Source organism: Erinaceus europaeus, chromosome 15, assembly GCF_950295315.1.
Source record: "Erinaceus europaeus chromosome 15, mEriEur2.1, whole genome shotgun sequence".
Lineage (NCBI taxonomy): Eukaryota > Metazoa > Chordata > Mammalia > Eulipotyphla > Erinaceidae > Erinaceus > Erinaceus europaeus.
This window is the reverse complement of record NC_080176.1, coordinates 84,442,692-84,465,978: the sequence shown is the minus strand read 5'-3', so window position 1 is coordinate 84,465,978 and position 23,287 is coordinate 84,442,692. Positions and strand designations below refer to the sequence as shown.

The 23,287-nt window shown below is 40.7% G+C and overlaps 1 protein-coding gene across 2 annotated transcripts in view; it reads right to left on the bottom strand.

Moving 5' to 3' along the window:
* DOK6 (docking protein 6) overlaps nt 1–23,287 on the bottom strand; it is a 541,316-nt gene that overhangs the window by 362,174 nt on the left and 155,855 nt on the right. The window contains exon 2 of one of the 2 annotated variants that reach the window (XM_007524063.3): nt 8,892–8,999. The exons of the other annotated variant lie outside the window; for it this stretch is intronic. Within the exon in view, the coding sequence (XP_007524125.3) occupies nt 8,892–8,999 (108 nt within the window). The remainder of the gene's footprint in view (nt 1–8,891; nt 9,000–23,287) is intronic. 2 annotated transcript variants of the gene reach the window in all.

The window sequence follows — 23,287 nt, the reverse complement described above, 5'->3', positions numbered from 1 at the left end:
CAGAATGGGAGAAGACCTTTGTATACCATACATCTGACAAGAGGCTAATAACCAAAACATATAAAGAGCTTGCCAAACTCAACAACAGGAAAACAAATAACCCCATCCAAAAATGGGGAGAGGACATGGACAGAATATTCACCACAGAAGAGATCCAAAAGGCAGAGAAACACATGAAAAAATGCTCCAAGTATTTGACTGTCAGAGAATTGCAAATAAAAACAACAATGAGAAACCACTTCACTCCTGTGAGAATGTCACACATCAGAAAAGGTAACAGCAGCAAATGCTGGAGAGCTTGTGGGGTCAAAGGAACCCTCCTGCACTGCTGGTGGGAATGTAAATTGGTCCAACCTCTGTGGAGAACAGTCTGGAGAACTCTCAGAAGGCTAGAAATGGACCTACCCTATGATCCTGCAATTCCTCTCCTGGGGATATATCCTAAGGAACCCAAAACACCCATCCAAATAGATCTGTGTACACATATGCTCTTAGGAGCACAACTTTTAATAGCCAAAACCTGGAAACAACCTAGGTGTCCAAAAACAGATGACTGGCAAGCAAGTTGTGGTATATATACATAATGGAATACTACTCAGTTATTAAAATGGTGAGTTCACTGTTTTCAGCCGATCTTGGATGGACCTTGAAAAATTCATTTTAAGTGAAATAAGTCAGGAACAGAAGGATAAATATGGGATGTTCTCACTCTCAGGCAGAAATTGAAAAACAAGATCAGAAGAGAAAACATAAGTAGAACCTGAACTGGAGTTGGCGTATTGCACCAAAGTAAAAGACTGAGGTGGGGTTGGGGCGGGGCGTGGAGGTGAATATAGGCCCAGGAAGGATGCCAGAGGATCTAGTGGGGGTTGTATTGTTATATGGAAAACTGGGAAATGTTATGCATGTACAAACTATTGTATTTACTGTTGAATGTAAAACATTAATTCCCCAATAAAGAAATTTTTTAAAAGAAAGATGAAGATATTGGAAACAAAATGATATGCTCAGAATAACACGTTGTAGACATGTGGTTCTAGTTTAAGAACAGGTTATATTCGTGTGTGGTGAGTATTCAAAAAGCATAATTATCTTGCCCAAACTCTCTCAGACATTTGCTTTACAAAAAGATAAACATCAACAACTTCAAACAGCTACAAAAACAGCTAGAGAAAATGATGCTTCTTATGACCTGTTATAGGGAATTTTGCACCAAGATTGGTCCCAGCATACTCTGATATTACAAAGCTTTTGACACTGGGACTACACTTAATTCTGTCTTCATTCCTCCTTCTAAGGATTTTATTTATATTTTCCTCCCTACAGACAGTACACATATTTATTTTATTAAAAACTTTCTATAAATTGTTTCTTTTTTGGCTGCTTTGAAAATTAAGGGGAATTTATTAACTGATTCTATGTAAATTGCTTCAGTTCTGTTTTCACTGAGGATGAGTTTGTTTTGAATATCTGTTATGACAATTATATACAGCTACATTTTCAGCCCTAATGCATTTTTAATAACTTCCTTCAGCATCTAGTGATTTGAATTTCAAATTTCTCTCTACCAAGATGTTTTTGTGAAGTATATACCATTTTATTAAATTTTCAGATAACATTTGATTTATGCAATCAGATCTCTCTAACAGTAAACATATCAAAGGCCTAAATGAGACCATTAATTCTCATAAACTTTATAACATGTTTATTCCAGACAGAGCGAAGCACAAAGTTAAAGTTAATAAGCAGTATTTGTGCCCTTAGCTAATTTTTTCAGAAGCACTGCATGGAGATTGGAATCCTTTCATTCATTGGATCATTCTGATTTATGACTACTGATCACTGTAGCAGATTTAGAGCATATCAAACTAACAACCAATCACAAGATCAAAGCATTCAAACATCAACAAATACAGTTTAGGGTATCTATACTAGTCTATAATTTTAAGCCAGTTTGAAAATGAAGAGGGTGGTGAACTAGCTTGCTTGGCTGCTCTCTCCAGTGCAGGATCCAGGTTTGAGGCCAGCCTGCACCCCACAGAAAGAAGGCTGTGGTGATGTGGTTTCTTTCACTTTCTCACTCTACCTCTCTTCCTTCTCTGTCTGTATCTCTTAAAAAGATGGAGGAGTTAGAGGAGGGAGGACGAGAAAGAGAGGAGGAGGAAGGAGGAGGAAGGAAAGGGAGGAGGAAGGAGGAGGGAGGAGGGGGAAGAAAGAGGTGGGAGGAGGAAGGAGAAGGAGGAGAAGAAAGGAGGAAGGAGGAGGAGAAAGGAGGGAGGAGGAGGAAGGAGGAGGAAGGAGGAGAAGGAGGAGGAGGAGAAAGGAGGAAGGAGGAGAAGGAGGAGGAGGATAAGGAGGAGGAGGTAGATAAAGAGGAGGAGGTGGAGGAGATGGTGAAAAGAAAAAGGAAAAGAGAAAAATGATCCCAAATACGGAGATCCAGAACTTGGTCTGATTATTAGTTACTCGAGGGAAAACTTAGAACTTAAATTTGTCTGCTTTTTTTTTCCCATAGAGATCGCTATCGTAGTTTTATTATTATTATTATTTTACTTGATCATCAAATGAAACTAATGAAACTTGCAATTTCACCAACGGCCACTTGGGTTCATAACTGCAAGGATGGAAGAAACCAGGGAATTCATGACTCAATTTCTAATTTTACAGGAATAAGAGTATATTTAATCATATGAAAATCAGGACACTTGGGATTTCTCTTTTTGCCTGGAAGATTGCTGTCAGAGTCTTGGATAAATGAACATTACATGGTCACTGGCATAGGAATCTCAGCACTTTGTCACCTTTTAAACTTTTTCTCAGAAAGGGACAGCCCCAGGAAAGACCAGAGTATATTCATCTGTCATATCCTGTTTTCTTTCTTCTGCTCCTTTGTAAAGGCAAAAAAAAAATTAATAATTTTCTTTTTGGTATACTAAATAATTATCTTTGTAAAATTAACACATTATCCAGTAAGAAGTACAGTGTTGACAGTGAATAAAAAGATTATACACTTGCTGTTCATATTTTAACATCTGTTCAAGGAGCATTTCTCCTTCACTGAAAGAAATACTTATTTTTTATCATTTCTTGTACTAGCATTTCCTCAGTCAAGAGTTCTCAGGTTTTTTTTTTGTGTGTGTGTGTGTGTGTTTATTGATGTTCTTGAAAGTAAAGAGATCCTAACATATGAACAAGTGTCTTGTTTTTCTTAGATTTCACGCATAAAATTGGCATCTTTGCAGATTTTTATTTCTCTGATTTATTTGTATAAACATAGCCACTTCATAATATATACCTGTCACTAATGACTAGATTTCAACATTTCACTACCAAATAAGATACCGGAATGGCTATATATTACATACATGTAGAATATAGATATCTATTGAATATATGTACTGCACAGTGTATGTGCACATATTCTGTGCGCATAATGTGTCTGTAGATGACTGCTTTATTCACTCGTCCTTTCAGAGGTGCTTGAATCTTTCCATGTCAATCTAGATAAATCTGCCATGAACCATCTATTATAAAAGGTGCTGCTACAAGCACTGGTGTGCACACATCTTTTTGTGTTTCTGTATGCTTTTCCTCTCCATCTAGTCCAAGGAGTAGGACTGCTAGACTCATGGTAGTTCTTTTAATTTTTCGAGGAGCATCCACACTGGTTTCCATAGTGATCGCATCAATTTATTATCCCACTAGCAGTGTACCATGGCTCCTTTTTCTACACATCCTAGGCAACAAATGTTAACTCCTGCATTTTTGATGGCCATTCTAACAGGTTGGCGGTGAGAGCTGACTGTGGTCTTCACGAGCATTTCTCTGCTTGTAGCATCAGTTTTCAAAATTTGTTAACTTTAGATGAACTGGAAATTGAAATACCCTGAGTGTCACCATAACACTTGGTTCTGAATTTGGCTTTTTTTTTTTTTTTGAAAATCTGTTTATTTTTCAAGGATCAAGGTTTCACAGACAAATATTGAAAGACATTCAACTTAACACTATTTGTATGCACCAGATTTTCTGGACAATTTCACTGCCATCTGACTAAAAATTTTGATGCAATGCTAACTGTATATACAAGTATCTTAAAACCTCACAGACCAAGTCTCACCTCTTACTTCTGTAATGAAACCTGACCCTCCCCACAGGTTTCTGTAGTAAAGGGCAGATTATAGAAGATTAAAGAAATTTGAAGTAATACTTAATATACATTCTAAAAAAGAAAAAAGCCAAGATCAGTGTTGTAAAGCTTGTTTAGACAGAAAGAAGTGAAAATATTGGCACTGGTGCAAACATTTTGGTTTGAATTTCTAGTAGAGAGTACAACATTATTTACCACAGGAGAGCTTAAGATTTCTACCCAAGAATGTTCCATCCTCCAAAGGGAGGATGGACAACATACTCTATACTACACTTCAGGAAGATATTGAGGCAGCTTGGAATGTTCCTATTCATGACCACAGAATGTGATCTCAGATCTACAAGGATGCAGAGGTCACAGAGGCTCCTAAGCTGAATGTGGTCCCCAGAACAAATCAAATAGATGGGGTTTACAGTCAACAATATTTATATCCCTTTCCCATATTAGGGAGCTAATCTCTTCCCTGATCCAGCTTTCTGTTCCTTTTTACAGCTATGACATCATCTTCCCAGACAATAACTTGGATCCACTGGCATATCAGATTTCAGGCTCGGGGGGGGGGGGAGGAAAAAAAAACATAATATAGCCATAGGCCCTTTGGAATATAAAATATGCCTACTAGCTAGATACAAAACAGAGACACCCCTCCCTCAATTCTTCATCTGCCCTATTCCAGCCTTTAGGTTCATGATTGGTTAACAATTTGTTTGGCTTTGTATGTTAACTCTCTTTTCATCCACCAGGTTCCAGATGCTAGCATGATGCCAACCAGACTTTCCTGGACAGACAATCCCACCAATATGTCCTGGAGCTCTGTTCCTTCCCTACTAGGGAAAGAGAGAGGCAGTCTGGGAGTATGGATCAAGCTGTCAATGCCCATGTTCATCAGGGAAGCAATTACAGAAGCCAGACTTTCCACCTTCTGCATCCCACAATGACCTTGGGTCCATACTCCCAGAGGGTTAAAGAATAGGAAAGCTATCAGGGGAGGGGATGGGATACGGAGTTCTGGTGGTGGGAACTGTGTGGAGTTATACCCCGCTTATCCTATGGCTTTGTCAATGCTTCCTTTTTTTTAAATAAAAAAAATAAATTAAAAAAAAAGATCTCTACCCAAAGTTATTGTAAGGCAGTCACTTGGACATATTATGAAAGATCTGCTAAAATAGAATCAACAAAAGTGGAGATACCATTTACATGCTTTCTTGAAAACCACTCTGAAGATTTCTTATGAGGGATGAGTCATATGCAGATCATTCTTCCCTATTGGATGGTCTTAAGCCATTTTAGTTCACAGTCAATCATGGAGAGAAAAAAAAAAAGATAAAATTCCTTAAAGGAAACTTAAATCACTAGGAAACCAAATTAGCCTCCCAAATGCTGTGAAGACTAAGTTGTAATAAAAGCTTTAATCTTTATAGCATTGCCATGAGGAGGGTAAATCTGAGCTGTCACATCTACTGACTCTAGTTATTAAAGTTCATGAGGGAGCTTCAAGTTACAATGACATCTGTTTAGTTATTTATGAAAAGATTAATTATTCCTGTTTCCCTCTGCTCCTCCTGATCTCTGGCTGCTTAATTTGAACAGACTGGCAAGAAATGCTCTCAAATACAAAATATGTACATTTCTGAAATGTTAGTCATTGGTTTCTGATATTAATTTTACTCACCTCATAGCTAGTCTAATTTTCTAGTTCTTTTGTTTTGTTAGAATGAACAAAGCATTTCTGTACCAATGAAACATCAAGGCCTTGAATCAACTCAGTCAATGGATTGTGCTACATATAGGTAGCAATATGGCATATTCGGAACCAAACATGCTGCCTATCTTGGTTCAGTTTTACAGTGACATTTTGTGGGGGAAATTGCCTGAGTTCATTGCCCCTTCTCAACACTTATTTTCATGAAAACCAGTCCAACTAAAGTTAGGCTCCATATTTCACTCAAACAGTTCATCTCAAAGTCACCAAAGACTCACATGTTATACATTCAAATGGTCCTTTTCTTGGACCCCATTCAAAATCTTTGATGTAAAAGCCTTTCACAGTGGTTCACTGAAAGTTTATTGAGTGATGTATCTGTTTTAAAGAAAGTCTTTGTCTTTGTTAAACTGACCACAATCTCATTTTCTTTTTCACAGATACTTTCTCCTATTTTTTATGTTTTTTATCTCAAAATAAGGACAACGTAGTAAGGCTATATATTTCCCTCTACTTATTTTTTAAGCTCTACTGCACAATGCTGATATCTGTATTTCTATTATCTTTCAGCTCAGATAATCTCCTAATAGCTTTAGTGACTTTCCCATTCCCTCTCTGCATATTGTCTCTTGCACTATGCTAATTCTTCAATATTTTGAGTTTGCTAGATCCTACTGTTATTGATTTCCAATTCTAGTCCTCTATAGTCAGAGAATATGTTTTCAATGATTCCTATGATATTATTTATTTATCTTCAGGGTTTTTGCTGGGGCTTGGTGCCTGCACTATGAATCCATTGCTCCTGGAGGCCATTTTTTCATTTTATTGGACAGGACAGAGAGAACTTGAGATCAGAAGGGGAGAGGGAGAGAGATATACCTGCAGACCTGCTTCACTGCTTGTGAAGTTCCCCTCCCCCTCCCCGATGGTGAGGAGTTGGGGGCTCGACCTGGATCTTTGTGCACTTAGTATGATATATGCTTCGCTGGCTGCTCCACCATCCCCACCCCTCATGCTTCCTATTCTCTGCAGTTTGTTAAAGCTCGTTCCCTCTGATCCGATGTCGTTCTGCATGTACATGTCCTCCCACTGGGAACACGTTTCAGAGCAGAGACGGCACCTGCTACACCTCTGTGACCCCAGTCAGGAGTAAGTTGCCAGCACAGAGCAGACACCACACACTTTACATGGTCTCAGCCACTAATCTTCCCAGGTGGTTAGCATCCCAGAATGCTCCCATTCTTCTAATCAAAGACAGCTGAGTCCAAAACTGTGCTCTAACAGAATGTGTCTGTGGGCGGTGCTCGTCCAATGTCCAATTTGTGAACGGAAACAAGGTAGCTTGACTGAAGGACATCCAGTCAGCACAACTGCAGCCGTGCTTCCCACCAGGTCCCCACAGCATGCAGAACACTCTCTGGCTCTAAAGTTTCCGTCAGACACTAAATGCTGCGGACTCACACTTCACAACCTGGCAGTCCCCTTAAGAAGTTAGCTTTAGATTGACAGCCAGAGAAAGATAAACACCACATGCTTTCACATACATGGAGTAGGTCAAGAAAACAAACAGAAGAACGAAATACAACAAAAAGTGAACCTTTGCACCATAAAACCCAGTGACTGGCTAACAGACTTCAGGCGATTTTTCATATAGTTAGGACAAATATCATCACTCTGCTCAATCTTTGATGTCTGTTATCAAGCAATATTCAAGAGAGACATGTACCATAGCATTCTGAACACCACAAATGCAAGAGAAAAACAAATTCCCATGAGCCACTAAGCAAAACATTCTCAGTATTGATCCATTCACTTCTTTCTATCTGTCTGTCTGTCTGTGTATCTCCCAACCTGTGGCAGGCACTCCATTTTAAAAATCAAAATTTTATGTCATAATATTAAACTCCCAAATTCATATTACTCATAATGACTTATTCTACATGGCTGAGTAAGGAATGTGGATCTTTTATACACGAGGTATAAAGGAGTTCACAAATGCCCAGTATTAACAAGTAGCCTTTTTCAGCCTTCTCAGTTAAGTTTTTCCGAGAGACAGAGAGAAAGAGGAGAGAGAGAGAGAGAGAGAGAGAGAGAAGAGGAGAGGAGAGGAGAGGAGAGGAGAGGAGAGAGAGAGAGAGAGAGAGAGAGAGAGAGAGAGAGAGAAATAAGAGAAAGATGGGGATGGATGTAGGAACACCAAAGCTCTAACAACCAGTTGCCTCTGGTGGTGCTGTCCATAGTGCTGCCATCAGCTCCTAAGGATGGAGCCAGGGCTTTTTGTCTGTTAAGAACTGTGTTCCACCTTCCAACCTATCTCCCTCTTCCAGGATCAGAATCCTTGCTGAGTTTTCCTGGGCTTCCCACCAAACAGGCACCCTTGTTTCACAAGCTTGCATCCTGACTGTGAGCCTTCCATCTTGCTATGAAATCTGGAAATAGCCAAAAGATCATTTTAGAGGGTACACTGTGCATCACACCAGCGTTCTCTTTTACGTAATTTAATTCTGAGGCAACTGATGTTTCAGTCATAAGATTCATGCCCAGCTCTACACATCAGCAGAACAGATGTTCACTCTCCAGAGAACTCAGCTTGGGAACAGTACAGACACCATGTGTGTACACAGAGTCACCATCAGTACAAAAGCTAGTATAAAAAGAAAAAAAAAAAACAAACTCTTAGCTCCAGAATGTCACCCGCCATTGGAATCCAAGTCACAAGTGCACAGTTAACCTGAGCAGAGGGAATATGCCAGCTCAGCACTTTGGAAAATGAACTGTGTGAGTTATGCATCATCTGATTTTTTTTTTTTTGCAAAGTAGCCAGAAAAGGGGGCCTTTTAGTCTGCCTAGGTACCCCCTGGTATTCACGGCAGAGGATTCAAATAAAGGAGAAACATCACTTGTGCTGATTGTTGAGGATGAACATTTTACACTGGCTGAGCCCGTTCACCTCTGCAGATTGCATAGATCAAAAGAAATGTCTCCACAGGGTTTTCCTAAAGGTCCAGAAATTCCGTGAGCTTCCCAGGATGGTGGCTTTACCTTGTGAAAGTTTCTGAAATATGCTGCCTTCTCATCTGGAAATTTCTCTAATCGTCTGGGTCCTTTGCTAGAGGCCTTCTTGAAAACCAACCAGCATCGTCGGAAAATCTGCAAGGGAAAAAGAGACATTCTGTTACCTATCTTTCTATGTAAGCTGAATAACAACAAGAACACACCTCTTCCATTAAGACGTTAGAAGTGCCTTTTGATTATATTTGATAGAGACAAAAATTGAGAAGGGAGAGGAAGAGAGAGCGAGAGAGAGACCTGCAGCACTGGTCAACCACTTCTGAAGTTTCTCCTCTGGGAGGATACTGGGGCTGAACCTGTGAACATACTAATGAGCACTAAATGCACCACCGTCTGGCCCCCAGAAATAATTCTAATGTATCTTTCTGAAAAGAGCAGTTGTCTTATCATGAGCATAAATGCCATTAATCAAAATTATAGCCACTCATTAAAATTATATTTCATATGCAAAATATAATAGTTAATAAAAACTTTTTAGGGTGAATGTGGCAGTGCGCTCACTTAAGTGCACAAAATATCAGGAGCAGGAACTCAGGTTCAGGGGCCGGGTGGTGGCACACCTGATTGAACACACACGTTACAATGTGCAAAGACCCAGGTTCGAGCCCTTGTCCCCACCTGCAAGGAGAAAGCTTTGCGAGTGGTGAAGCAGGGCTGCAGGTGTCTCTCTGTCACTCTCCCTCACTATTTCCCCCTTCCCTCTCGATTTTTGGCTGTTTCTATCCAATAAATAAATAAAGATAACGAAAAAATTTTTAAAAATTCAGGTTCAAGTCCCTGCTCCTCACCTGCAGGGGGTACGCTTCCCTAGGTGCAAGGCAAATAATACACATGTCTCTCTGTCTCTCCCCCTCTCTTTTTAAAACATTTTTAGTTTCATTAGTCACATTTATTATAATCTTTAAATTTTTTAGCATTTCTTTTTTAAACTTTATTTTATTTGATAGAACAGAGAGAGGGGCGCAAAGCTCAAGGGCCGGTGTAAGGATCCTGGTTAGAGCTTCTGGATCCCCACCTGTAGGGGAGTCACTTCACAAGCAGTGAAGCAAGTCTGCAGGTGTCTATCTTTCTCTCCTCCTTTCTGTGTTCCCCTCCACTCTCCATTTCTCTCTGTTCTATCCAACAACAACAATAGCTATGGCAATAATAACAACTACAACAAGCACAACAACAAGGACGACAAAATGGTAAAAACAAATAGCCTTCAGGAGCAGTGGATTCATAGTGCAGGCACCGAGACCCAGCAATAACCCTGGAGGAAAAAAAAAACACAGAGAGGAACTGACAGGGAGGGCTACTAGGAACAAGGGAGAAGGAAAATGAGACAGATACCTGAAACACTGCTTCATAACTCATAAAGCTTTCCCTCTGCAGGTGGGGAGTTAGGGATTTGAACCTGGGTCCTTGTGCATGGTAATACGTGCACTTAACCAGGTGCACCTCAATCAAGTGCGCCCCAACTGGTCGCTGTCTGTGTCTCTTCCTCTCTATATCCCTCTCCATTCTCAGTATCTCTCTTTCCTATCAAATAAAGGAGGAAATTAGCTGCCAGGAGCCATGGATTCATTGCAGAGGCATGAAGCACCAGCGATAACTTCGGTGGAAATTAAAAGAAAAATTTTAATTTTGTGCATGGAAATATTTCACACGATGAAGCTGACTGCTCTGGCTTCTGTCTTTAATCCAACTCAATTATCTCCATGTTAATGCTAAATAAACCATTAACTCTAACCATCCTAATCTCTGCTTTTCATAATAACAGTTACAGTTTACTAAGACTCAACACATTTATCATTCATGATTTTTTTTTTGATAAAAGATAGCAATTGAAATTTCACCTATCTTGGAGTATTTTCATTTTCAGTGAAACAAATGCCCATAGAGTAAATGAGAAAATAGAAATATATTTTACAACAGACACATGATCCACCTCTTGTATTTTATGATATTCACGGAAATTTTATTGTGTGCAATGCATTTGAAACAGACGTACACATTTAGTCCTCACCTCTACCATATGAAGGAAGATATCTCCACTTAGAGCAAAAAATGGTGACGACATCAGGGTTAAAACGCTCAGCTTTCTGACATGTTGTTTCATTTGCAAAGCAGACGATTAAGGGCTCAGGCACAAACCTACAGCTCTGGTGTTTGTCGTTGCATTACAGGGATGCTGAGCACCTTGTGTTCTGGGTCTGAATCTGCAGTGCCTTTATTTCTTTCACCTCCCACACCAAATATGACAGCACCACAAACAAAGAGTACAAAGCATTGATAGTAACAGAGGCCCCTGGCTGCTTCACTTACTTTAAAATCATTTCCATCCTCTCTCTCTCTCTCTCTCTCTCTCTCTCTCTCTCTTCAGAGCACTGCTCAGCTCTGGCTTATGATGATGTGGAGGATTGAAATCTAGTAGGACTTTAAAGCCTCATGCATGAGAGTCTCTTTGCAGAACCATTATGCTATCTACCCCCACCCTTGAAGAATTCTTATTTTTATTTTATTTTCTCCTTCTTTATTACTTTTTAAAACTTTATTTATTTATTTATTTATTGGATAGGGACTGAGAGAAATTGAGAGAGGAGGGGTCAGATAGTGAGGGAGAGAGACAGAGAGACACCTGCAGCCCTGCTTCACCACTTGTGAAGCTTTCCCCCCCTGCAGGGGGGGACCAAGGGCTTGGACCTGTGTCCTTGTGCACTGTAATGTGTGCACTTAACCAGGTGTGCCACTGCCTGGCCCCGCTTTATTACTCTTTAAAAAAATAGTTTTTCTGCTTATTGGCTGGAGACAGAGAAATTGAGAGAAGCAGGGAAGACAGGTTGGGAGAGATACAGACAGACACACCTGCAACATTGCTTTAGTGCTTGTGAAGTTTGCCCCCTGCAGGTGGGGACCAGGAGAACCTGGGTCATTATGCATGGTAATGTATATGCTCAGTAGGGTGTGCCACCACCTGGCTGCCTTTCTTCTTCTTCTCCTCCTCCTTCTTCTTCTTCTTCTTCTTCTTCTTCTTCTTCTTCTTCTTCTTCTTCTTCTTCTTCTTCTTCTTCTTCTTCTTCTTCTTCTTCTTCTTCTTCTTCTTCCTCTTCTTCTTCTTCTTCTTCTTCTTCTTCTTCTTCTTCTCCTTCTCCTTCTCCTTCTCCTTCTCCTTCTCCTTCTCCTCCTCCTCCTCCTTCTTCTTCTATTTCTTCTTCTTCTTCTTCTTCTTCTTCTTCTTCTTCTTCTTCTTCTTCTTCTTCTTCTATTTCTTCTTCTTCTTCTTCTTCTTCTTCTATTTCTTCTTTTTCTTCTTCTTCTTCTTCTCCTTCTTCTTCTTCTTCTTCTTCTTCTTCTTCTCCTTCTCCTTCTCTTTCTCCTTCTCCTTCTTCTCCTCCTCCTCCTCCTTCTCCTTCTTCTTCTATTTCTTCTTCTTCTTCTTCTTCTTCTTCTTCTTCTTCTTCTTCTTCTTCTTCTTCTTCTTCTTCTTCTTCTTCTCCTTCTCCTCCTTCTCCTTCTCCTTCTCCTTCTCCCCTTCTCCTCCTCCTCCTCCTTCTCCTTCTTCTTTTTAAACTTTATTTAATTTGATAGCCAGAAAGAAATTGAGAGGGTGTGGTGACTCAGTATAGCAGCAGCCATGGAAGTCCCAGCACAGTGCTGACGTCAGCCTTGGCGGCAGAGTGTGCAGTCTTCTTCTAGCGTTTGCCCTTCTTCCGTAGCCAGTCAACAGCATCAGGTTGAGCCTGATGTCAAGTTTCGAGAGCTCCTTTGAATCTAGAGAGGTGGCAGTCGTTGACTATGTGGGTCATAGTCTGTCTGTGGCCTCAGGGGCAGTTCGGGTCGTCTCTGGCTCCCCAGCGATGGAACATAGTGGCGCACCGGCCATGGCCTGTGCGATAGCGATTGAGGAGGACCCAATCATAACGTGCTAGGTCAAAGCCGGGTTGACGCTCGCAGGGGTCTGTGATGAGGTGTTTGTTCCTTTACCTCAGCTGACTGCCAACTCTGTTTCCAAGAGTCTGGAACAGAGAAGTTCAGTGTAGGCGTAGGGGACCAGATTGGGTGACGAGACGTCAAGCGTTGGACAGGGTGGGCGAAGATATCCGTGTATATTGGCAGGTCCGGTCGAGCGTAGACGTGGGAAATGAACTTAGATGATGCCGCATCCCGACGAATATCTGGTGGGGCGATGTTGCTAAGAACTGGCAGCCATGGAACCGGGGTGGAACGGATGGTTCCAGAAATTACCCTCATGGAGGCACATGGTGGACTGTGGCAGGATCCAGTGTGTGCTGGTGTGCAAAGCATTGTGGGTGGACTGAATAGACTTAAAGGTACAGGCAGCAGAAAGTCCGGCTCTTTGGTTGCTGCTTCATCTTGGCAGCGATGCTCCACTATGCCTACTCCTGGGAACTGGACATATGTGATTCTGCTAGCCCTTAAACTCTTTTAAGACCCCTCTACAGCCATGAGCCACTTTTACCTCACCTGATAATTATTTATCTTATGGGACTAAAATTTTGATTACTATACTCAGACTTTATGGACCTAGCATTACATTTTTTATTTAAATCTTTTTATATTCATTTATTTTCCCTTTTGTTGCCCTTTTTTATTGTTGTTGTAGTTATTATTGTCGTTGTTGATGCTGTCACTGTTAGATAGGACAGAAAGAAATGGAGAGAGGAGGGGAAGACAGAGGGGGGGGAGAAAAAGATAGACACCAACAGACCTGCTTCACCACCTGTGAAGCGACGCCCCTGCAGGTGGGGAGACAGGGGCTTGAACCGGGATCCTTACACTGGTCCTTGTGCTTTGTGCCACATGCGCTTAACCCACTGCACTACACCCCCTAGTGTATTCATAGTCCTTGATGATAATTGCTTATTCTGTCTTTTACCCATTTCACCCTAATAATGCCTTGTATTGTTTACACCCATTCCCAGCTCCCCACTGTGAATCCTTTTACATGACTCAGCTCCCCCAAAGCCCCTTTGAGTTAAGTTACAACAAGAGGGAGCAATGATAGTGAAGGAGGGAGAGAGACAGAGACACATGCAGCACTGCTTCACAACTTGTGAAGCACCCCCCCCCCACACACACACACACAGGTGGCAGGTGAGGACAGACGCTTGAACCTGGATCCTTGTACATGGTAACATGTGTACTTAATCAGGTGCACCACTGCCTGGTCCCTCTTATTCTCCCCCACCTCCTCCTCTTTCTCTTCTTCTTCTTCCTGTTCCTTCTGTATGACACTAGAGTCTCACACAAATCACTGTTAAATGACCTTCCTACACTAATTATTTTCATTGTTTATTTTGGGTGGTGCTCAGGTCTTGTGTATGGGTGTCTGATTTCTCTGTACCTGGGCTGACTTTTACATTCTTCTTCTTGTTTTTTTTTTTTTTTTAATAATTTCATGCTGGGAAATTGTGCAGATGCATTCACATCTGCCATGTTTTCCCCTCAGGCTACTAGTTCCAGTGAGAGTTGGGACATTCTCGGAGTGCCTGTTCAGCCATGTTGTGCCCTCAGGCCATTGTCTAGATCCCCGTGATATTTGGAGTGCTTTGGTTACTCCTCCCCCCTCCCATTCTCATGAGAGTTATCATCCTATCCTGGAGTGCTATGGTTACTCCTCCCCCTTCCCATTCTCGTGAAAGCTACTCCTATAAAAACCCTTCATTTTCCGCACCTCGCTCTCTTGCCAGCGCTTCACTCCAGTGTTCAGACGCAGGAAAGGTTACTGCGTGAGGCGGCCATTTTCGCTACCTCCATGTGGCCCGACCTGCTTCTCTAGCACCCAATTCTGAGGTGCCAGTGCAAATAAAGATTTGTGTTTCCTCTTCACTACAGACCCCCTCTCTCTTCTCTGCGGCCCACACTCAACAACAATTTTAGATATATACAGAGAGAAACTAGGAAAAAGTGAATAAGATAACCGTGACTGTGGTGCACATCCCCCCAGCTCTGTTGCCATCCCATGTTAATAGGGAAGCATGTCTGTCAAGGCCCATGTGTGACCCAGAAAGATATCTTCTAGCCTTTCATTCATTATTTTAAATACAACAAGCAAGGAGAGAGGGAAAAGTAGGAAGAGAGTGAGAAAAGATACCACAAGCCTACTTCACATACCAGGGACTTCCTCCTGGTACTGTCTTTGAGTCTCCTCTGTGGTGCTGGGGCTTGAATCCAAAGCCTCAAATGTTGTAAGGCACAAGGTCTACCAGGTGAGCTAGTTTTTCATCCAAGGAGTCTGCCTTTCAAAATTATGAAAGTATATTTTGTGGCCTGGCAGGTATAGCAATGAATGAAGCACCAGACTCAAAACTATAAGCCCTAAATTCAATCCTCAGTACCACATATGCCACAGTGAAGATCTAGCATCTATCTATCTATCTATTATTATTATTTGCCTTCAGTGTTATTGCTGGGGTTTGGGGCCTGCACTAAAAATCCATTGCTCCTAGTAGTCATTTTTCCACTTTACTGGATAAGACAGAGAGAAACTGAGAGGGATGGGGAAGCTAGAGAGAAACATAGACACCTGTGGACATGCTTCACCACTTTCGAAGTATACCCCCCTGTAGGAGGGGAGTGGGGGCTTGAACCTGGATCCTTCAGCTTACTTAGTACTATATGTGCTTTATTGGGTGCACTACCACCGCCAGACCACCCTCTATCTCGTTTCAATAACAAAGTTATAGATTAAGTGATAATAAACATAGACATCCAAGAAGAAATGGATTTAACAGAGAAAAATCAGAAAAGTTCATGTTAGTTGGTAAACATGGGTGAAATATGAACCAGTACCCAATACTTCACTCCGGCAGCAGACAGAGGGCCAGGAGACACCAAGAGACAGAGGAAAGCCACCCTAATGACAGGTGTCATCTTCATGAAACAGGAAGCCATGCTTTTGGAGATGGCAAGACCAAGAGATCTCCCAGGGCAGGGCAGTAGCGCATGGGGCTTAAGCTCACATGGTGTAAGGCTCAAGGACTGGCATAAGGATCCTGGTTCAGCCTCTGGCTCCCCACCTATAGGAGGTCACTTCACAGGCAGTGAAGCAGGTCTGCCAAGTGTCTATCTTTCTCTCTCCCTCTCTGTCTTCCCCACCTTTTTCGATTTCTCTCTGTCCTATCCAACAATAACAATAATAACAACAACAAGGCCAACAACATGGGGAAAACGGCCTCCAGGAGCAGTGAGTGGATTTGTGGGGCAAGGACCACATCCTAAAGGCAAATAATATAATAACAGTAATAATAATAATAATAATAAAACAAGAGATCTCTGCCCTCACCAGAATGTTAAAGGATTTCCACGAAGGCCTTCAAGGAGTTCAGTCACATACACCGCTCAGATAGATGGTCTCTACTCATTACTCTCCGAAGGCTGTTTCTCTAAAACTCTCTGTGGACAAGGGAAGGAGTAGGGAAGTTCAATGCTCAGGTTCCGCTCTCATTCAGCCCCAATGATGACCTCATCCTCTCCATGACCTCCTCCAACACTTAGGAATCAGACAGATGGGGTTCACCTCCTAGCTAGGACAGAAGTTTACTAATAGATCAACCTGAGAGGACTTACGTAATGTCTAGTCTATTAATGAAGGACATCTCAGAACAAGGAGGAGAAAACTAGATAGAGGTGCCACACTTATGACAGAAGGTTCTTAATGAGGTTCACTGCTCAGACCCTGTGACTCACAGAATTCCTTCAACTGCAATATGTGCCAAAGTCAGGGAAAGGGACACTCTTCTATTAGATACCCAAATCTAACAATTACATCTAAATAACAATTAGAGTATAAGGTAAAGGTTTTAATAGAGCTGAGAGGTATATTAGAGGATAGAAAACATATTTTACTGTGCATGAAACCCTGGGTTAAACCTCTGAGACCACTTGGGAGAACCATGAACATTATCGTGTGAAATTACACACCATAGAGTGAAGCACTGATTTCTCTCACACACCCTCTTATCTCCTTTTGTCTCTCCAAATCGTATCTTGCTACAAATTAAAAATTTGGTCCTGGAAGGCTGTCCAGTGATGTCATACATTTAAAATGTATGTATTAAAAACTCATATCATATCAAATAATATTGCATCTGCCGATCGCAACCTAATCAACACAAGGAGTGCCATTCCAGCATGCTTCACTTCAGACTGTGTCCAGAGACTTCAGGTGTGGAATGACAACCCTTCAGCTTCATCACTCGGGTGAGACCTTTCCTTTCATAGTATTCTCTAATTCCATTCCAGGTGGTCCACTCCCCAGTAAAGTCCCCAAACCTAAATATAGACCAGGTCCCCTGAGATAGAGCATTGGTTCACACATGTCCATAAACCAGGGAAAAATATATACCTGAAAGCAGAAGTACACAAGAGTCTGCAGAGAGTACCCCCCCCAACAAGTCATCTGCACTATTCCAGCCCGTAGGTCCATGATTGCTCAACAATTTGTTTGGCTTTGTATGTTAACTCTCTTTTCAGCCACCAGGTTCCAGATGCCAGCATGATGCCAACCAGACTTCCCTGGACTGATGCCTCACCAATGTGTCCTGGAGCTCTGCTTCCCCAGAGCCCCCCACTAGGGAAAGAGAGAGGCATGCTGGGAGTATGGATTGACCTGTCAATGCCCATGTTCAGCGGGGAAGCAATTACAGAAGCCAGACCTTCCACCTTCTGCATCCCACAATGACCTTGGGTCCATACTCCCAGAGGGATAGAGAATGGAAAAGTTATCAGAGGAGGGGATGGGATATGGAGATCGGGTGGTGGGAACTGTGTGGAGTTGTACCCCTCCTATCCTATGGTTTTGTTAATGTCTCCTTTCTTAAAAAAAAAAAAAATTAAACAGAAAATGTAGGGACCAGCCAGTGGCACACCCTGTTAATCCACTTACCACCATCTGCAAGGACCTGGGTTCCAGCCCTCACTCCCCACCTGCAAGGGGGAGTCTTCATAAGCAGTGAATCAGGTCTGCAGGTGTCTATCCTTCTCTCTCCAGCTCTATCTCCCCTCCACCACTCAATTACTCTGTCCTGTCAAATAAAATCAAAAGGGAAAAAAGATGGCTTCCAGGAGTTATGGGTTTATAGTGCTGGCACCAAGCCCCAGCAAAAACCAATGGCAATAATAAAAAATAAGAAAATGTATTAGTGATTTTTCAAGTATGAACATGGAACTGAGAAGGTTAGACTTGGGAAAGCCACATTTTCTGACCTACCCACTTTGATTTCTATTATCACCAAGATTATTGCTGGGCCTCAGTGTCTACATGACACATCCACTGCTCCCTGTGGCCATTTTTTTATTTCTATTTTTGTAGAGACATAAACGGATAGGGAAGCTACAGAGTGACAGAGAGAGAACTATTCATGCAGCTCCCCTCCCTGCTGGTGGGGACAGTGGCTTGAACCCTTGTCCTTGTACATGGTAACGTGTGTGCAGTGCTCTCTCAAGGGCACTACTGCCCAAGCTCTGGGTTAGCCACTGAACTTTGTGAACATGTATCTTTTCTGAGCTTGGGGACAATAATGTGACTATCATATCGTGATTATCGTGACACTGGAAATAATAAATATTAAACAACAAATCTCATGATACAGTTTCTTCTAATGGAATCATTAACAAAAGATAAAACAAAATAAAATGCTCATAGAGACAGATTCTGGCACACACATTCATAGACATTGTAGATATTTTTTACACATTCTTTAAATCTAGGAAAGATACTATTTTTTCCCCACTGCTTAAGTCTCCACTCTGATTTTTTTTTTTTTTTCAGACACAGAAACAGAGAAGAAGGAAGCACCTTCAGTGCAGTGGAAGTCAGGCTTCACTCTGGGTGCCATGTTTGACAAAGCAGGCTGAGTTATCTAGGTGCCCCACCAACAGAAAATACTATTTATAAATGTGCAATAATTGTGGGAATTATGATATCCAAAATGCCAATAAAAAAAAAGCCTGCCCAAATCTTCTGTTCACCATCAATGAGTTTCCACAAATTTCACAAAGGTTCGGTATTGTTACTCAGTAGAACTATTTATCTTTATCAAAACACAATTTAAAAAAATGAACAAAAATTTATTCTTTCTTGAGTTACTCTTTGTAATGAAGCATGAACTTTTATTTATTTATTTTGCACAGGATAAATCATTTCATTCATTATTCAATAGAAATCACACATGCTTCTGTTAGGGTAAAAAAATATTGTCTCTCTGAGCCTCAGAGTATAGATTTTTGATTTCTTCTTCTTTCTGTTTTTGTCAGAACAAGTTGATATCTGGTGAAGATTCTGTTATTTACTGAATGCCTTGTCTCACAAGAGGTTTTTTTTTTTTTTTTTTTTTTTTTTTTTTTTTTTTTTTTTTTTTTAACTTCTGAAAGACCCAATTTCTTCATCCATAAATTAAGGTCAATCTGTCACTTGAAGTTGTAACTTGAGGGTTTAATACACAAGTCTTCAGAAAGCAGCTAGCGTGTATGCTAGAAGCCTGGCTCCTACTGGGTTACCTTAAGAAGTGCTTGCATTCTGGGAACAGCTACTCACTGCATCCCTCACAAGTCCTTGTGGTTAATTACTCCTCCCGATTGTGATAATACCAGGAAATGTGGATTCTGGAAAGTCATCCAAATTAGATGCCATTATGAGGGTGAGGACCCTATGAAGCAATTAATGCCCTTAGAGAATATAAGAGACTGGGAGTTGGGTGGTAGTGCAGCGGGTTAAGGGCAGGTGGCACAAAGCACAAGGACTGGCATAAGGATCCGGGTTCGAGCCCCTGGTTCTCCACCTGCAGGGGGTTCGATTCACAGGCAGTGAAGCAGGTCTGCCGGTGTCTCTCTTTTTCTCCCCCTATCTGTCTTCCCCTCTCTCCATTCCTCTCTGTCCTATCCAACAATGACAACATCAACAAAAACAATAACTACAACAACAATTTAAAAAGAATTAACAAGGGCAACAGAAGGGAAAATAAAAAATAATTTTAAAAAATTAAAAAAAAATAGAATAGACTCCAGAGAGCCTGACTTGTCTACAGATCTTCACAAAAATGTCATAGGATCACACAATAAGAGGGTGTCCATCTGCTATCATGAAGTGTGCCCCCCACCAATCTGGCCAAATTGACATATTGATCTGAGTTTTTTAAAGTCTCAGAACAGTAAAAAACAAACAAACAAACAAACAGCTTGTTGTTTAATCCACTTGGAACTATTTCACTAAGACCTGTTTGTCATGGCAACACAAGATAAGACAGATACTTATTGATGATGTTTTTAAGGCTTTACAGACTTTTTTTTTTACATTAACACATGCATAAAAGGACCCTGAAAAATCAAAAGCACAGAACTAAATCAGATTAACTGTTTTTATATAACTCCGATCATATCATTATGTACCATGCTTTTCAACACACAGTGAGTATTCCCCACTTCAAAGTGTCAAAGCTATAGAAACATTGGCAGATGAGAGGCCAAAAAAAAAAAAAAAGTAGAGAAGGGAAATAAGCAGATGTGTTACATATATATAAGATGACAACCACTGTTAGTGCATCCCTTGGCACTATACGAATATTTAAAGTACTTTAGTGGAAACACATTCCCTTGCCAGTGTTTTAATAATGTAGATTATATAATGAATTATCTTAGAATTATCACATTTTTGTACTCTCTCAGTTTATGTCTCATATTTTAATTGAACATTAAAGCAATACAATATTTTAATCATAACATTGCCAGTATCTTTAGACTGACACTGGTTGCCATTCTCATTTTTTTTATAATTTGTATTGCCAAGAAAGGAAGGGTTACAGTCTTTTCCCTTTGAGATAATTTATTTGTCAACAGAGATGTTGCTATCAGATAGAGAAGATAGTCACAGTGAAAATATTCTGGAAGAAAAAATAGCTACATAAATCTGAACAGATATTTGAGAGTGGAGACAATAAAAACAATAATTTATGATGTGGGGTGCAAATAGCTGCTTGCACTTACTTTCTAGTTTTGTTAATACATTTAAAATCCTAATTAAGAAAGGAACACTCCCATTGAATGGAAGTGAAAACAAACATATGTTCTTGGAAACCAAACACCACATGTTATCTCAATAGATACAGAGGCAGACTTTGAAAAATCCAACATTTCTTCAGGATCAAAATGCTACAAAAATGAGAATAAGGGAGTTGGGCGGTAGCGCAGTGGGTTAAGCGCACGTGGCGCAAAGCGCAAGGACCGGCAGAAGGATCCCGGTTCAAGGCTCTGGCCCCCCACCTGCAGGGGAATCGCTTCACAAGCAGTGAAGCAGGTCTGCAGGTGTCTTTCTCTCCTCCACTCTGTCTTCCCCTCCTCTCTCCATTTCCCTCTGTCCTATGCAACAACGATGACAACAATAATAATTACAACAATAAAACAACAAGGGCAACAAAAGGGAATAAATAAATTAATTAATTAAAAAAAACTTTAAAAAATTAGAATAAGTGGAAAATTCCTTAAACTTGTGGAGTCCATATATAGCAAACCTACAGCCAGCTTCATACTCAGTGTTGAGATACTGAGAGCACCCCTATTTATATCTGATACTAGACAGGACTGCTCACTATCACCATTAGTATTTAACTAGTGTTGGAAGTTCTTGCTATAGCAGTAAAGCAAGAGAAAAGAACTAGAGAAAAGAATTAAAGGGATACGGATTGAAAGAGAAGAAGTGAAACTGTCATTAGGTACAGATGACATGATAGTATACATAGAAAAACTTTAAAAAGTCAGTAGGAAGCTCCTGGAAATTATCAGGCAATACAGTAAGGTGTCAGGCTACAAATTAACAGAAATGTCAGTGGAATTTCTGTATTCAAACACCAAGTAAGAAGAAGGAGAAATACAGAAACCAGTCCCTTTTACTGTACCAACAAAAGCAATAAAATATCAAGGAATAAACCTAACAAGAGAAGTTAAATACCTGTATACTAAAAATTATGAGTTACTATTCATGAAAATAGAAAAAGATAGATGTGGAAAAAAAATTCCATGTTCATGGATTGGAAGAACTAACATCATCAAAATGAATTTTCTATCCAGAGCCATATATGAATTTTATGCAATCCCTATAAAAGTCCTGCCTAATTTTTTTTAATGAGCATAGAACAAAAGCTACAAATATTATCTGGAATCAGAAAATACCTAGAATCGCCAAAGCAATCTTGAGAAAAAAAAGAACAGAACTGGAAGTGTTATGCCCCCCCCCCGATATCAAACGATATTATAGGGCCATTGTAATCAAAACTGCATGGTACTGGAACAAAAATGAACACCTTGACCAGTGGAATAGCGTTTAGAGCCCAGAAGTAAACCCCCACACCTATGGACATCTAGTTTTTGACAAGGGGCCAAAACTATTAAATAGAAAAAGGAGAGTCTCTATAACAAATGGTGTTGGAATATTAGGTAGAAACATGCAGAAGAATCAAACCAAACCACCACATCTCACCACACACAAAAACAAACTCCAAAAGGAAAGGCAGCAAGATTCCTGTGTTAGCTGGGTTCTGATGTTTTATGCTTGGGATAGTTTTCTCTGTCTCCTTTCTACTTTATTACTATCATCAAATAAAACATGGCACTTTAGAGATGTGGAAACTGTTGGCTGGTGTCCCAACAGCTTGCAAGAATTCTTGCTCCTTGCCTCCCGTTCTAAGCAAGTGATCCTGATCCATTCAGAATGACAATGCTGGTTCACTCTGTCCTGTGCAATTAACCCCACTCACGCTCTCATTCTGACTCCTCTTTTAAACATGTCAGTGGTCTCATCAATCAAGCACCTGTCTGTCCTTCTAGCGTTCCTACTACAAAATTCTATGTTAAGGATACAACTTAAAAATACAAATCTTAAAAACCCCTAGTAACTCAGCTATTCACCAGCCTTGCTCTTCTAATTTCACTCTAAATTACTTGTGTCTGATAAAAACACTTTAAACTCTCCAGACTTCTTTCTCCCAGGTGCTTTGTCCTTCTCAAGGCTATTTTTCCACACAAGGGACACCTTATTTCCATTAAGACTCGCCAGGAAGTTTACAACAGGGGCCTAGGTTCCTTGTCTCAGTTGGCATGAAGTTTCTTAGCTGAGACCCATTTATAGGCTTTCACTGCCCCCAGACGGGTTTAGTGGGTCTGTCTCATCATGAAACTCTGACTTCAACAATTCTACTTTTTTAAAGTCAGATTCTAGGCTAAAAACTTCAGGTAGTTTCTGATTGTACAAATTATCAACTCTGGAGGTCTACTCACTGGGGAAAGCTACACAAATCTACTCACTGGGGAAAGCTACACAAATCTACTCACTGGGGAAAGCTACACAAATCTACTCACTGGGGAAAGCTACA